At 44.6% G+C, this 12,182-nt stretch overlaps 1 protein-coding gene and 2 pseudogenes across 1 annotated transcript; all 3 read right to left on the bottom strand.

Moving 5' to 3' along the window:
* Positions 1 to 12,182, bottom strand: part of LOC142091706 (von Willebrand factor A domain-containing protein 5A-like) — a 521,312-nt pseudogene that overhangs the window by 263,440 nt on the left and 245,690 nt on the right.
* The window catches only part of LOC142091600 (epimerase family protein SDR39U1-like), a 334,998-nt pseudogene that overhangs the window by 256,073 nt on the left and 66,743 nt on the right, over positions 1 to 12,182 (bottom strand).
* Positions 7,870 to 11,212, bottom strand: LOC142091663 (olfactory receptor 5AR1-like). Its single transcript, XM_075171057.1, has 3 exons — positions 10,521 to 11,212; positions 8,682 to 8,697; positions 7,870 to 8,103 (listed from the first exon to the last, which is right to left on the bottom strand). Exons 1-3 carry the CDS (start codon positions 11,210 to 11,212, stop codon positions 7,870 to 7,872), a joined length of 942 nt encoding a protein of 313 aa, XP_075027158.1.

The following is a 12,182-nucleotide window of genomic DNA, read 5'->3' as shown; positions in this document are numbered from 1 at the left end:
AGGAGTGATTGAATCATGATAGGGCTGTATGCACTGCTCTTCCTTAGATGATGTTGTCCTTCTCTATGTGCTGTGGTCTCTTGACGAGGTTCCATGTGTGCACAGTGGAAAAGGTGCTTCCTCCCTCTGTCCCCATATATGGACACATTTCTGCTGCCAAAAGCCATTCTGTGTCTTGAGATTTACTAGGGTAGTCCAGGGGTTGGTTGCCCCTTTGGTAAGAGATGAGAAGTCTGAAGAACACAGCATTAATGACCACTTTCTCCTCTGTGGCAGGCTAACTTCTTCTCTCTTTCTGTGCATCAGTTTCCCATTCTGGGCAGTAAGAAAACACAAAGCTGCCACGGCTGGCACAGCACTGCATGAATATCCCATCTGCACCACACACACAGCAACACGCATCGGGGTAATGAGGCGATGTGACTAATGAAGCAGGTACGACAGGGCTTCACCCTCTACACTTTCTTAGCATTCTCTAGGGTAGCTTTCCCTCCAATTATTCCTTCTTCCTTTGCCGGTCTACAGACAAAGGGTATTTGGATTTGCTTTGTTTTGTTTTTGCTTTCTTTGGACTGTGGGTGTTTTGGTTGTCAGCTGGGCTTTCCGTTCAGTGCAGGGAGTACCTATGGGACCAGTTGGGATCACAGACCTGACATTTGGGGGGAGCACAATTAACCCTACACCCATAATGGGGCCAACCCTTAAATACCAACTCCTCCTAGTTGTGTGCTTGGTCACTATACCAAACAATGAAACTCAGAGAGCACCAACATCACGCACTTTCAGCTCATGCAGCCATTGCCTTCTTACTTTGTTCAGCTAAGCCAGCTCTAGGGTTGCACCCTTCGATCCAGTGGCTCTCCAGGGATTCCCAAGAGACTCTTTGCTTCAGTAACTGGCTGAAGCACCATGACCTTGGTGCAGTGACTACTCCTCTGACAGTCTGTCCATCTGATTCCTCCCAGATGAAGCCAACAGAGGGACCAGAACCAGGAAACCACACTCTGCTGACTGAATTTGTCCTCTCTGGATTGTCCAACCACCCAGAACTGCAGCACTTGCTGTTCTTCACATTCTGCTTAATTTACACCATCACCGTCATTGGGATTGCCTTTTTGTGGGCCCAAGAAGATTGACTCCTTCTTTTGTTATATTCCCCCACTCATCATGCTCTCCTGCACTGACACCTCTCTGTATAAAAAGCAGATCACTACAACCACAGTGCTGGTCATCTTCACACCATTTTGTCTCATCCTGGTACCCTATGCTTGCATCACCTCCAGCATCCTGAAGATTTCCTCTGCAGAGGGCAGACACAGACCTTCCGCTACCTGTTCCTCTCACCTTACTTTTGTAACACGGTATTATGCAAGTGGGACCTTGATTTACTTACAGGCAAAATCCAGTAATTCACAAGACACTAAGAAAGTCCCAGCTCTCATATACACAACCATAATTCCCACATTAAACCCCCTGATTTACAGCCTGAGAAATAAAGAAGTGAAAGGAGTACTACTCAAAATTATAGCTGAGCTGAGGAAGATATAAACGTATTCTGCTTGAAAGGAATCTTTCTTCTCCTCTGTACACTTGGATATTTTGTTCCTTTTATGCTTGACATTTTTAAACACCCTGATAACTTGGAACACTTGGAAAACGGATGTATCTCAAACTCAGAGATTTTGTGTTTCTTCTGTTCAATATGAGTGTCTATGAATCTTATTACTTTGGTATTCATGATATACCACCTTGCATCGTCTGATGGAAAATGAGGTTTCGATCTTTATTTCCAAGAAAAAAAAAGTTAATATTTCATCCAGTACAGTCACTGTAGCAGAGACTGCAATGTGCCTTGGACAGGTATCTTGTCACCTGGGCCATAGTGTCATTTGTATTTTGCATCTCTCTGTTACTAATTCTTTATGCCATGAATAAAATTTTTTGGAGAAGTGCCTGAGAGCCTCATACAAGCACCGTATGAGAGAGTAGGAAACTGAATGCAGTCTTCTACATGACCAATGAATGCTCTAGGTCCGTAAGTGCCTGTATGAAAGTGTGGCATCAGCCTGTTATATGCCATTTCACCTGGTAATGCAGAGAACCTGGGCCAGATTTCCCAAGGTTCTTCTGTCTCATGTTTTAGTACAGCACATGGGCATCTTCATTCTCTTTCAGCAGACGCCAGAGACCAAGACTCATCATTTAGTCTTCCAAGAGTGAGTGGGAGCAAAATGTGTTATTTGGTGAATTTGCTTAAACAGAAAAATGATCATAATGAGCAAGAAAAAAACCTCTCATGGGAGTTGTCTCCACTGAGTTTTGCCTGTTGCCTTTTAGGGACAAATACTAGAGACAAGCATGAGTGCCGTTCTATGAGCTGCTTCTGTCTGATGCAGTCTGATGGTACAACCACCATCTTATAATGATGGACTCTGTCAGTCATCTCCAGTGCCAACCTTCTGCCAGGACATTCTGAGGACCGAGAAGCTCCTTAGAACAACCAGATCTCCAACGGCCTCTGAGTGTACATCTGTGCACATTTGTGTGTACGCATGTACATGTATGCTCGTGTGTACCTGTGCATGGGAGGACTCTTTGCTCAGACCCTATTGAGAACTTCTTGCATATTTGGGTAGGTGGTAGAGGTGCCCGCAGTGTGCTGGAGCTTGGTCTTGGACTGTGCTCTGTGGGAATGGGTTGCCCTTGCCCTTCTCAGCCGGTGCAGGGATGACCTACCTGCTGTTAGACCATCATTTGCCCCAGGAGGAGTAGGCCACTTGAATCTTTGTGATCCTCCTCCTGCCCTGAGTGACATCTGTGGAAGAGACCGTTCCCTGCTCTCCTCATCTCTCATGCCGCCCTCATTCAAGGCCACCTGCACCTTTGTAACACTCCTAATTTTAGAAAAATGCAGTAAAGACATCTGCATTTTAGCTAGTTGTCCTTTTTTTCTAGATAATGAAGAGAAACAGGCACTTCTTGAGAATAGGTCATCTGTCCTACTTTAAATTCCTAATTTAGGATCAGGGTCTAACAGAATACTGTGTCCTTTTCTTTCTGGTGATACACACTATTAAAAAGGCCATGGAACAGCCAATCTAAACTACATCCACAGAATATGACAGAAGCATATAAAAAAGCTTTACAGAAAAAAGCTACAAAAAATGTAGTTGTTAAAACCACAATTAGACATTAGACGCAGAGGGAGGGGTAGTGATGATGTTATTTAAGTAGCACTTGGGAAACAGTCAAGACTGCAAGAGAGATGACTTCTAAACATTTTCAAGCTGGAGGGATTGAAACCTGTAGTGCCCTTACTGTTATTGTATAGTGTACAGGTGGGGATGGGGGTATGGTGTTCTCTAGGCATCCTGCTAAAGCTGAGCTGCAGTGCAGAAAAGACAGAAAAATTAATTTTAACTGTATATTTTTACTTTTCTTAAAGAGGGAACTTAAGACATAATTTACCTCCTTCTCTGCTAGTAAATGTAAATGCAGTTTTGTTTGTTTGTGTGTTTGTTTTCTTCAGCCCTTGGCTGAAGAAAAGGATATGTTATTGTAGGTAGTCTCATTTCCTAGGAGAGACTGGTTGTCATTGCTTATGGACTATTCAGAAGGACAAACAGCAGGTTCCAAACCTCCTCCAAACAAGAGATGGAAAGTTGCATTAGGCGTCCTCCTGGTAGGACCTAACTATATTTTACTGAATGAAAGCAGGACGTAAGAATGCAGCAGCAGAGGTCCTCAATTAGCTGTTCCAATGCACTTCTATATTTAAGAATAAAAGACTGAATTTCAGTAAGCCTCTGTATGCATCTAAGAGTAATTAGGCTTACTATCACTCCTTTTTTGAGACTTTGGTTTATTCATTGACTTTCTAAAAGGTAGAAGCTACTTCTAGGAATTTGAGACCAATATCTCTGAGAAAATTGAGCACTCCAACCTATCAAGACAGAGATGGGGGTGGGGGAAGGATAAAGATGGGCTTGTTCTGGGTTTTTTTGTTTTGTTTTGTTTGGGTTTTTGGTGTTTTTATCTTGTTGTTCATTCTGCTACTGTTGAGCCATTCAGATGATGTGAGGATATGTGGAAACTGATTCCATGAAGATTTGTCAGCATTTTAGCAGAGGCGCAACAGAACTGTCAGAATGGAACTTCTCTAAGAATCTCTAAGAGATCTACCAAAGACATGAATAAACCACATAAACTCTAAATAAACCATAAACTCTAAAAGTGGTTTATCCTCTGACTGTGGAAGGAGCTAAGATAACAACCCGGGAAACAGACAACTTGTAGGTACCTGGAGATGGCAGGCGGTGGGGAATTTGACTTCCCTAACTTCAATGTTTAATTACCCACACAAAGGCATAAAGTACAATTTCAGAGCCCGAGGCATACTCTACCTGACCACCAGCAGCCAATTCAGGAAGTTGTGGGTCTCACTTATGTCCGGTGCATATCTGCCAGCTCCATGCAATGTGTCTCTCTATGGCATCTTAAGTAGCGCTGATCAGCTGTGTTTGGGTACTTTACTGCCACCCCAAGAAACTTAATGGAGTCTAGAGGGAATTTCAGCTCATTACATACATTCAGTTTGGGCAACTGAATTGTTACTAAAATTAGGACAGGTCCAGCTAGCTGGTTAAAACATCTAAAGGAGCTCCATGGAGGTGTCTGCATGTCTGGTTGTTACCCCATGATGTTCAAAGGAAGTCTCATGAATACAGTCAGCAGAGTCTTCATGGTGCTGGTTGATATGATACGGTACATAATGGAAACCTCGTTCTCCTGCAGCTGGTTCTCCTTGAATGTTGGAAAAGGGCACTCCAGGACTGAGAACACCCCTTTAAAGCCATATATGTGATGCTATTTGAAAATCCATTAAACCTCTACTTAGACATTCTCAAAAACCTTTCCTGTGCTGCAGAGAAATACTTTGAAGTCCTGGGGGACACCAAGTTGAATGAGAGTCAGCAATGTGCCCTTACCACAAAGAAGGCTAATGCTATCGTGGGTTGCATCAGGCAAAGCATTGTCAGCAGGTTGAGGCAGGTGATCCTTCCCCTTTATTTAGTGATGGTGAGGCCACACCTGGAGTACTGTGTAGAGTCCTGGGCTCCCCAGTACAAGAGAGAGATGGACATACTGGAAACAGGCCAGTAAAGAGCCACAAAGATGATGAAGAGACTGGAGCATCTCTCCTATGAGGAAAGGCTAAAAGAGCTGGGATTGTTTAGCCTGGAGAAAGAGGAGGCTCAGAGGGAATCTTATAAATGTGTGTGCACACCTGAGGGGAGAGAATGAAAAAGACAGAGCAAGACTGTTGTCAGTGGTACCCAGTGACAGGACAAGAGGCAATGGGCACAAGTTAAAAACCATGAAATTCCATATGAGCAGAAGAAAAAATTTTTTTTACTCTGAAGGTGCTCAAACAGTGGAATGAGTTTTCTGGAGAGGTTGTGGTGTCTCCCCTTGCAAAGATATTCAAAACATGACTGGGCAGAATCGTGGGCAAGTGGATCTGGTGAAACCTACTAAGCCAAGAACCTTCTGTGAAGCCAGTTGTTCCCCAGCCTGTACTGGGGCATGGGGTTATGCCAGGTGCGGGACTTGGCATTGCCCTTTACTGAACGTCATGAGGTTTCTCTGCCCATTTCTCCAGCCTCTTGAGGTCTCCCTGAATGACAGCATACCCATCTGGTCTATCAACACTCCTCCCAGCTTTGTATCATCAGCAAACTTGCTGAGGGTGCACTCTATCCTGTCATCCAGGTCATTAATGAAGAGATTAAATAGTACTGGACCCAATATTGACTCTTGGAGTACTCCATTAATGACTTTGAGCCCCTGATCACAATCCTCTGAGCACAGCAGTTCAGCGAGTTTTCAGTCCGCCCCACTGTCCAGTTAGATAGTCCATACTTTGACAGTTTGTCTATTAGGACGTTACAGGACAGAGTGTGAAAAGCCTTACTGAAGTCTTCCCTCATCCATCAAGCCAGTCATCTCATTGTAGGAGCCTATCAGGTTGGTTAAGCGTGGTTTCTCCTTCATAAATCCATGCTGACCCCTGCAGCAGCTCAAACCCCCTCATATGCTGCTCGTATCTCCTTTTCATTTGGGGTGTAGTGACATCCTCTATACCCCCAGCTATAAAACCCTAGAGGTCAGCCTTGGGTCCCTCTGAATGTTTTCTACCAAAGGCTCCAGGTGGAACCATGCTCCCAGGTGTGGTGTAGAGTACACTCCTCACAGCTGGTCCTGTCTGGCCTGTCCCAAGGGCTGCTGCAGGAACTCTCCCTTGCTTGATCTGTTCAAAGGCTCATTGCAGCTCAGGGTCCCAGTTGAAAGAGTTGTTCTTTCAGGTGACTCAATAGAGAGGACTCACAAACTCAAGAGGAAATATGCATTCCCTGCAAGAGACAATATGCATTCTCCAGAAACTCACAATGCCTAGGAAAGCTTGTGTTTCTTTTTTGCTAGCTGGTGGGGACATGGTTGTTATCTTATTGAACACACCCATTGGGATGTGACAACACCTGTTTTGCCATTTTATTCCCCAAAACTGGATCTCTTGTGCACGTCCTTTGATCTTGCTTTGTTTTATGGCAAAACCAGTTTTCAGAAGGAAGAGGACTTCTACCTTTCAGCATTAGAAGTCACTGTCTCTTTTTGGTATAAAAAAGGCATCCTTCTTTCAAATGATCTGCCATTTCAGCAAGATTACACGTCTGTTCAGGCATCGACTCCCGGGCCATTGGAAATAAAAACTGGTCTAGACACCTGTCCAAATTCTCCCACACACCTTGCCACCCAGGCATTGGCTGACTCAGGGCACATTCCTGTGTGCCTTCCCCAGCCGGTTGGTCACTGGAGGTTCCACTGTGTGGTGGGTGGACCCCAGCCAGCTGTTGAACACCCACTCTGCCTATCGCTCATTCCCCTCTCCCATGGGATGGGGACAAAGTAGAAGGAAGGCAAAAGACTCATGGATCAAGATAATGACACCTTAACAAGGAAAACAAAAGCTGTGCATGCAGGCAAAGCAAAAAGAGAAAGTCAGTCACTACTTCCCATCGGCAGGCAGATGTCCAGCCACTGCCTGCAAAGCAGGGCCTCAGCACATGTAATGGTTGCTTGGGAAGACAAACACCATAAGCCCAAATGTGCTGAACAGAAGCACTTAGTGCCATATGAGATGCCCCAGGATACCCCACTGAGCCTTTATCTGCCCTTCCAGAGGGGTCTGAGATTGTAGCTCCTGTGTCATATCTGCCAGCCCCATGCAGGTATCTTGAATAATCTACAGCATTTCTCTGTTGGCACCAGACAGGATATGCTAAGACATCTAAAAATAGTACCGGACACATATGCTTGGGCAGTTGAATCAAACTGTAGGATACCACTAAAAATGGAATGGAGAAACTAATATGACCATGATGATACGGCATGAAAATCATGGTTGTTACATTGGTGAGACCTTGCTACTTACGTTAATTCTTCTGCATCAAGTGTTTATGAATTTTCAGATGAGAATTTTACATCAGCTTAGAATGAGCCCTTTTATACTTCATATGTTTATTTTATACACTCGCCTGAGAAGTGATAAAGCAAAAGGACTTAACTTACAAAATAAATCAGTAATTCACAGAGTATTAAACTAGATGCCAGACTTTGGGTGAGTTGAGTACCTTTTCCAAATGCAGATGCATGCATGTATAGATGGGTGGTCTAAACCATGACTTCCATTTTAGCCCAACCAAAACAGGAGGCAAAATTTATACTTCGAAATTTAATGTAAGTGCTTTAATCCCTACACAGTACAGATGTTCTCAAGCATTTGAGAAAAGAGGTTGAAAATTCCAAAACTTAACCTTTATTACTTAAGATAGTTTTTATTATGGCCGGCTTCACATCCTTATTCCTTAGTGTGTGTATCACTGGATTCAACAATGGTGTAACTACTGAATAAAAAACAGCCACCACTTTATTCATATCAGACTGGTATTTCACTGCAGGATGGACATACATAAAGATAAGAGTCCCAAAATGGATAGTGGCCACAGAGAGATGCGAGGCACAGGTAGAAAATGTTTTTTTTTTGTGTACAGCACCTCATGTTATCTTATAGAACCATAGAATAGTTTGGATTGGAAGAGACCTTTAAAGGTCATCTAGTCCAACACCCCTGCCGTTGGCAGGGAGATCTTCAATGAGATCAGGTTGCTCAGACCCCCATCCAACCTGACCTTGAATGTTCCAAGGGATGGGGCATCTACTAACTCTCTGAGCAACCTGGTGCAGTGTATCACCACCCTCATTGTAAAAAATTTCTTCCTTACATCTAGTCAAAATCTACCCTCTTTTAGTTTAAAACCATTCCTCCCTGTCCTGTCACAACAAGCCCTGCTAAAAAGTCTACCCCATCTTTCTTATAAGCCCCCTTTAAGTACTGGAAGGCTGCAATAAGGTGTCCCTGAAGCCTTCTCTTCTCCAGGCTGAATTAACCCCAACTCTCTCAGCCTTTCTTCATAGGAGAGGTGTTCCATTCCTCTGATAATTTTCGTAGCGCTCCTTTGGACCTGCTCCAACAGGTCCATATCTTTTTTGTGCTGAGGGCTTTAGAGCTGGACACAGTACTCCAGATGGGGTCTCACCAGAGCAGAGTAGAGGGGCAGAATCACCTCCCTTGACCTGCTGGCCACGCCTCTTTTGATGCAGCCCAGGATACGATTGGCCTTCTGGGCTGTGAGTGCACATTGCTGGCTCTTGTCCAGCTTTTCATCCGCCAGTACCCCCAAGTCCTTCTCGGCAGGGCTGCTCTCAATCCCTTCATCCCCCAGCCTGTATTGATGCTGGGGGTTGCCCTGACCCAGGTGCAGGACCTTGCACTTGGCCTTGTTGAATCTCATGAGGTTCACATGGGCCCACTTCTCGAGCTTATCCAGGTCCCTCTGGATGGCATCCTGTCCCTCAGGTGTGTCGACTGCAGCACTCAGCTTGGTGTCATCTGCAAACTAGGGGGTGCACTTGATCCCACTATGTCATTGATGAAGATTAATCAGTACCGGTCCCAATACGGACCCCTGCGGGACGCCACTCGTCACCAATCTCCATCTGGACATTGAGCCATTGACCACTACCCTCTGGATGTGTCCATCCAACTAATTCCTCACCCACCGGACAGTCCACCCATCAAATCCATACCTCTCCAGTTTAGAGAGAAGGATGTTGTCAAAGGCCTTACAGAGGTCCAGATAGACGACATCTGTAGCCCTTCCCATGTCCACTGATGTAGTCAATCCATCATAGAAAGCCACTAGGTTGGTCAGGCAGGACTTGCCCTTGGTGAAGCCATGCTGGCTGTCTCGAATCAAATCCCTGTCCTCCACGTGCCTTAGCATAGCTTCCAGGAGGATCTCTTCCATGATCTTCCCAGGCACAGAGGTGAGACTGACTGGCCTGTAGTTCCCCACGTCTTCCTTTTTTCCCTTTTTGAAAATGGGGGTTATGTTTCCCCTTTTCCAGTCAGCGGGAACTTCACCAGACTGCCACAACTTCTCAAATACGATGGATAGTGGCTTAGCAACTTCATCCGCCAGTTCCCTCAGGACCCGCGGATGGATCTCATTGGGTCCCATGGACTTGTACCCCTTCAGGTTCCTTACATGGTCTTGAACCTGATCTTCTCCTACAGTGGGTAGCTCTTCATTCTCCCAGTCCCCGCCTTTGTCTTCTGTGGCTCGGGCGGTGAAGCTCGAGCATTTGCCGGTGAAGACCGAGGCAAAAAATTCATTGAGTACCTCCACCTTCTCCATATCCCAGGTGTAACCGGCTCTCCCATTTTGTTCCAGAGAGGGCCCACATTTTCCCTAGTCTTCCTTTTATCCCCAACGTACCTATAGAAGCTTTTCTTGTTGCCCTTGACATCCCTGGCCAGATTTAATTCTATCAGGGCTTTAGCTTTCCTGACCTGATCCCTGGCTGTTCGGACAATTTCTCTGTATTCCTCCCAGGCTACCTGTCCTTGCTGCCACGCTCTGTAGGCTTCCTTTTTGTATTTGAGTGTGTCCAGTTGTTCATCCATGCAAGCCTCCTGGTGTTTTTGCCTGACTTCCTCTTTGTTGGGATGCATCGCTCCTGAGCTTGGAGGAGGTGATCCTTGAATATTAACCAGCTTTCTTGGGGCCCTCTTCCCTCCAAGGCTTTATCCCGTGCCACTCTACCAAGCAGATCCCTGAAGAGGCCAAAGTCTGCTCTCCTGAAGTCCAGGGTAGTGAGCTTGCTGTGCTCCCTCCTCGGTGCCCTAAGGATCTTGACCTCCACCATTTCATGGTCACTGCAGCCAAGGCTGCCCTTGAGCTTCACATTACCCATGAGCCCCTCCTTCTTGGTGAGAACAAGGTCCAGCATAGCACCTCTTCTCATTGGCTCCTCCACCGCTTGGAGAAGGAAGTTATTATCGGCGCATTCCAGGAACCTCTCAGATTGTTTATGCCCTGCCGTGTTGTCCCTTCAACAGATATCGGGATGGTTGAAGGATGGTCAGGATGATTTGGAGGTATGAAGTCATGATTAAAAGGACAAAGGGCATTATAATGACCGTAATTAAAGTATAGCCCACAATTTGTATGCTGTACAAGTCACTGCATGAAAGTCGGAAGAGCTGATCAGCATCACGGAAGAAATGGTTGATTTTGTTAGTGCAGAAAGAAATCCTGCAGAGGAAGATGGAAGGAAAAATAGGGCAGATGAATCCTGACAACCAACAGATCATGGCTAAGCTATGGCAGGTCCTTGGGTTCATGACAGTGGAGTAATGTAATGGTTTACAGATGGCCAGGTAGCGGTCATAAGCCATGACTGTAAGGAGGAACAGTTCGGTGGCAACAAAAGAGAAGAAGAAGTAATATTGAGCAATGCAGCTTGAAGTAGAGATGGTGCGTTTCTCCATCAAGAAGTTGGCTAACATTTTAGGTACTGTGACTGTTGCGTACCAGGTTTCCACCACTGAGAGGTTGCTAAGGAAGAAGTACATGGCACTGTGAAGACGTGAATCAAGTAAAACGATGATGAGAATAAGAACATTGCCCACAAGTGAGAGGAGATAAATGATAAGAAATAATGTGAAAAGCACTCTCTCTAGATTTGGCCAGCTAGTGAATCTCAGAAAGATGAACTCAGTGACTACTGTCCAATTTTCCTCTTCCATGGGAATGCCTAGACAAAAATTGAAGAACAAATAACAACAGGAATAGTCAGAGGTAGGCTTGCACTCGATGTCCTGTCCACAGCTAGCTGGGTCTGTTACAGAAATCAATGTCAGGTATGCCTGTCTCTAAAGTTCCTTGAGCAAATGAACATTTCTGAATGTTCCTCTTGGGTCTTACATCCCAAACAGCACTTACACAGCAATTACATGTTTAGTTTCACTCTCTCATTTCATTTTAAAAAGTCAGACTTTGCATTTACCTCCAGTGCATAACAAAAAACGTACGGAAAAGTAATTGTGGCTTGAAATTTGCCTGAGTGTTTGGTTTCATTGATCTGTATTTCAGACTCAGGCTCATGTGAGAAGAATGTTAGCGATCCAAAATCCAGACTGAATTTCAGGCCCTAAGGCTAGCTTTTATCTGTTATCTTCAGATACTCATGATGCCAACGTGTACCAGTGATCTAGTCATTACACTTCCTTACAATCATTGAACAGAGACACAGATCTGCAGAGGAAGGTTCAAGCCTAAGAGTCCTGGTTTCTTTTCTAGGATTAATAAAATCACTCTTTGGAGGAGTTTATTTCTCCCAGGAATAGGGATTATTAGTTAAGACCTAAAAAGCAATTAGACAAGCAGGATTAGTTTAGATGAATCCCAACATTTACCAAGGCTGATCTCAATAAAATTATTCTTCTCTTTTGAAGTAAAATTATCCATTGCGGATCAATATTGATGAAATCAAACTCTACAGTATAATAGATAGAACAGTAAGGATGAGAAGAGTCTTGCAAAATTACTCACCTTTATTAGCACAATTGTGATCCAGGAAACTGTAATATGTAAGAGTTACTCAACAAAATATTGTTCTTGTGAACGCATGTTGTGTGTATATTCACACCTGGAGGAGGGTAATGATGAGAGTTTGAATTACCTGGAGTTTCATCATTTAAACTGAATTAAAATCAG

The sequence above is a fragment of the Calonectris borealis genome, chromosome 22 (genome assembly GCF_964195595.1).
Source record: "Calonectris borealis chromosome 22, bCalBor7.hap1.2, whole genome shotgun sequence".
NCBI lineage: Eukaryota > Metazoa > Chordata > Aves > Procellariiformes > Procellariidae > Calonectris > Calonectris borealis.
Note: the sequence above shows the minus strand (reverse complement) of the source record. Positions and strands in the feature narration are given on the sequence as shown.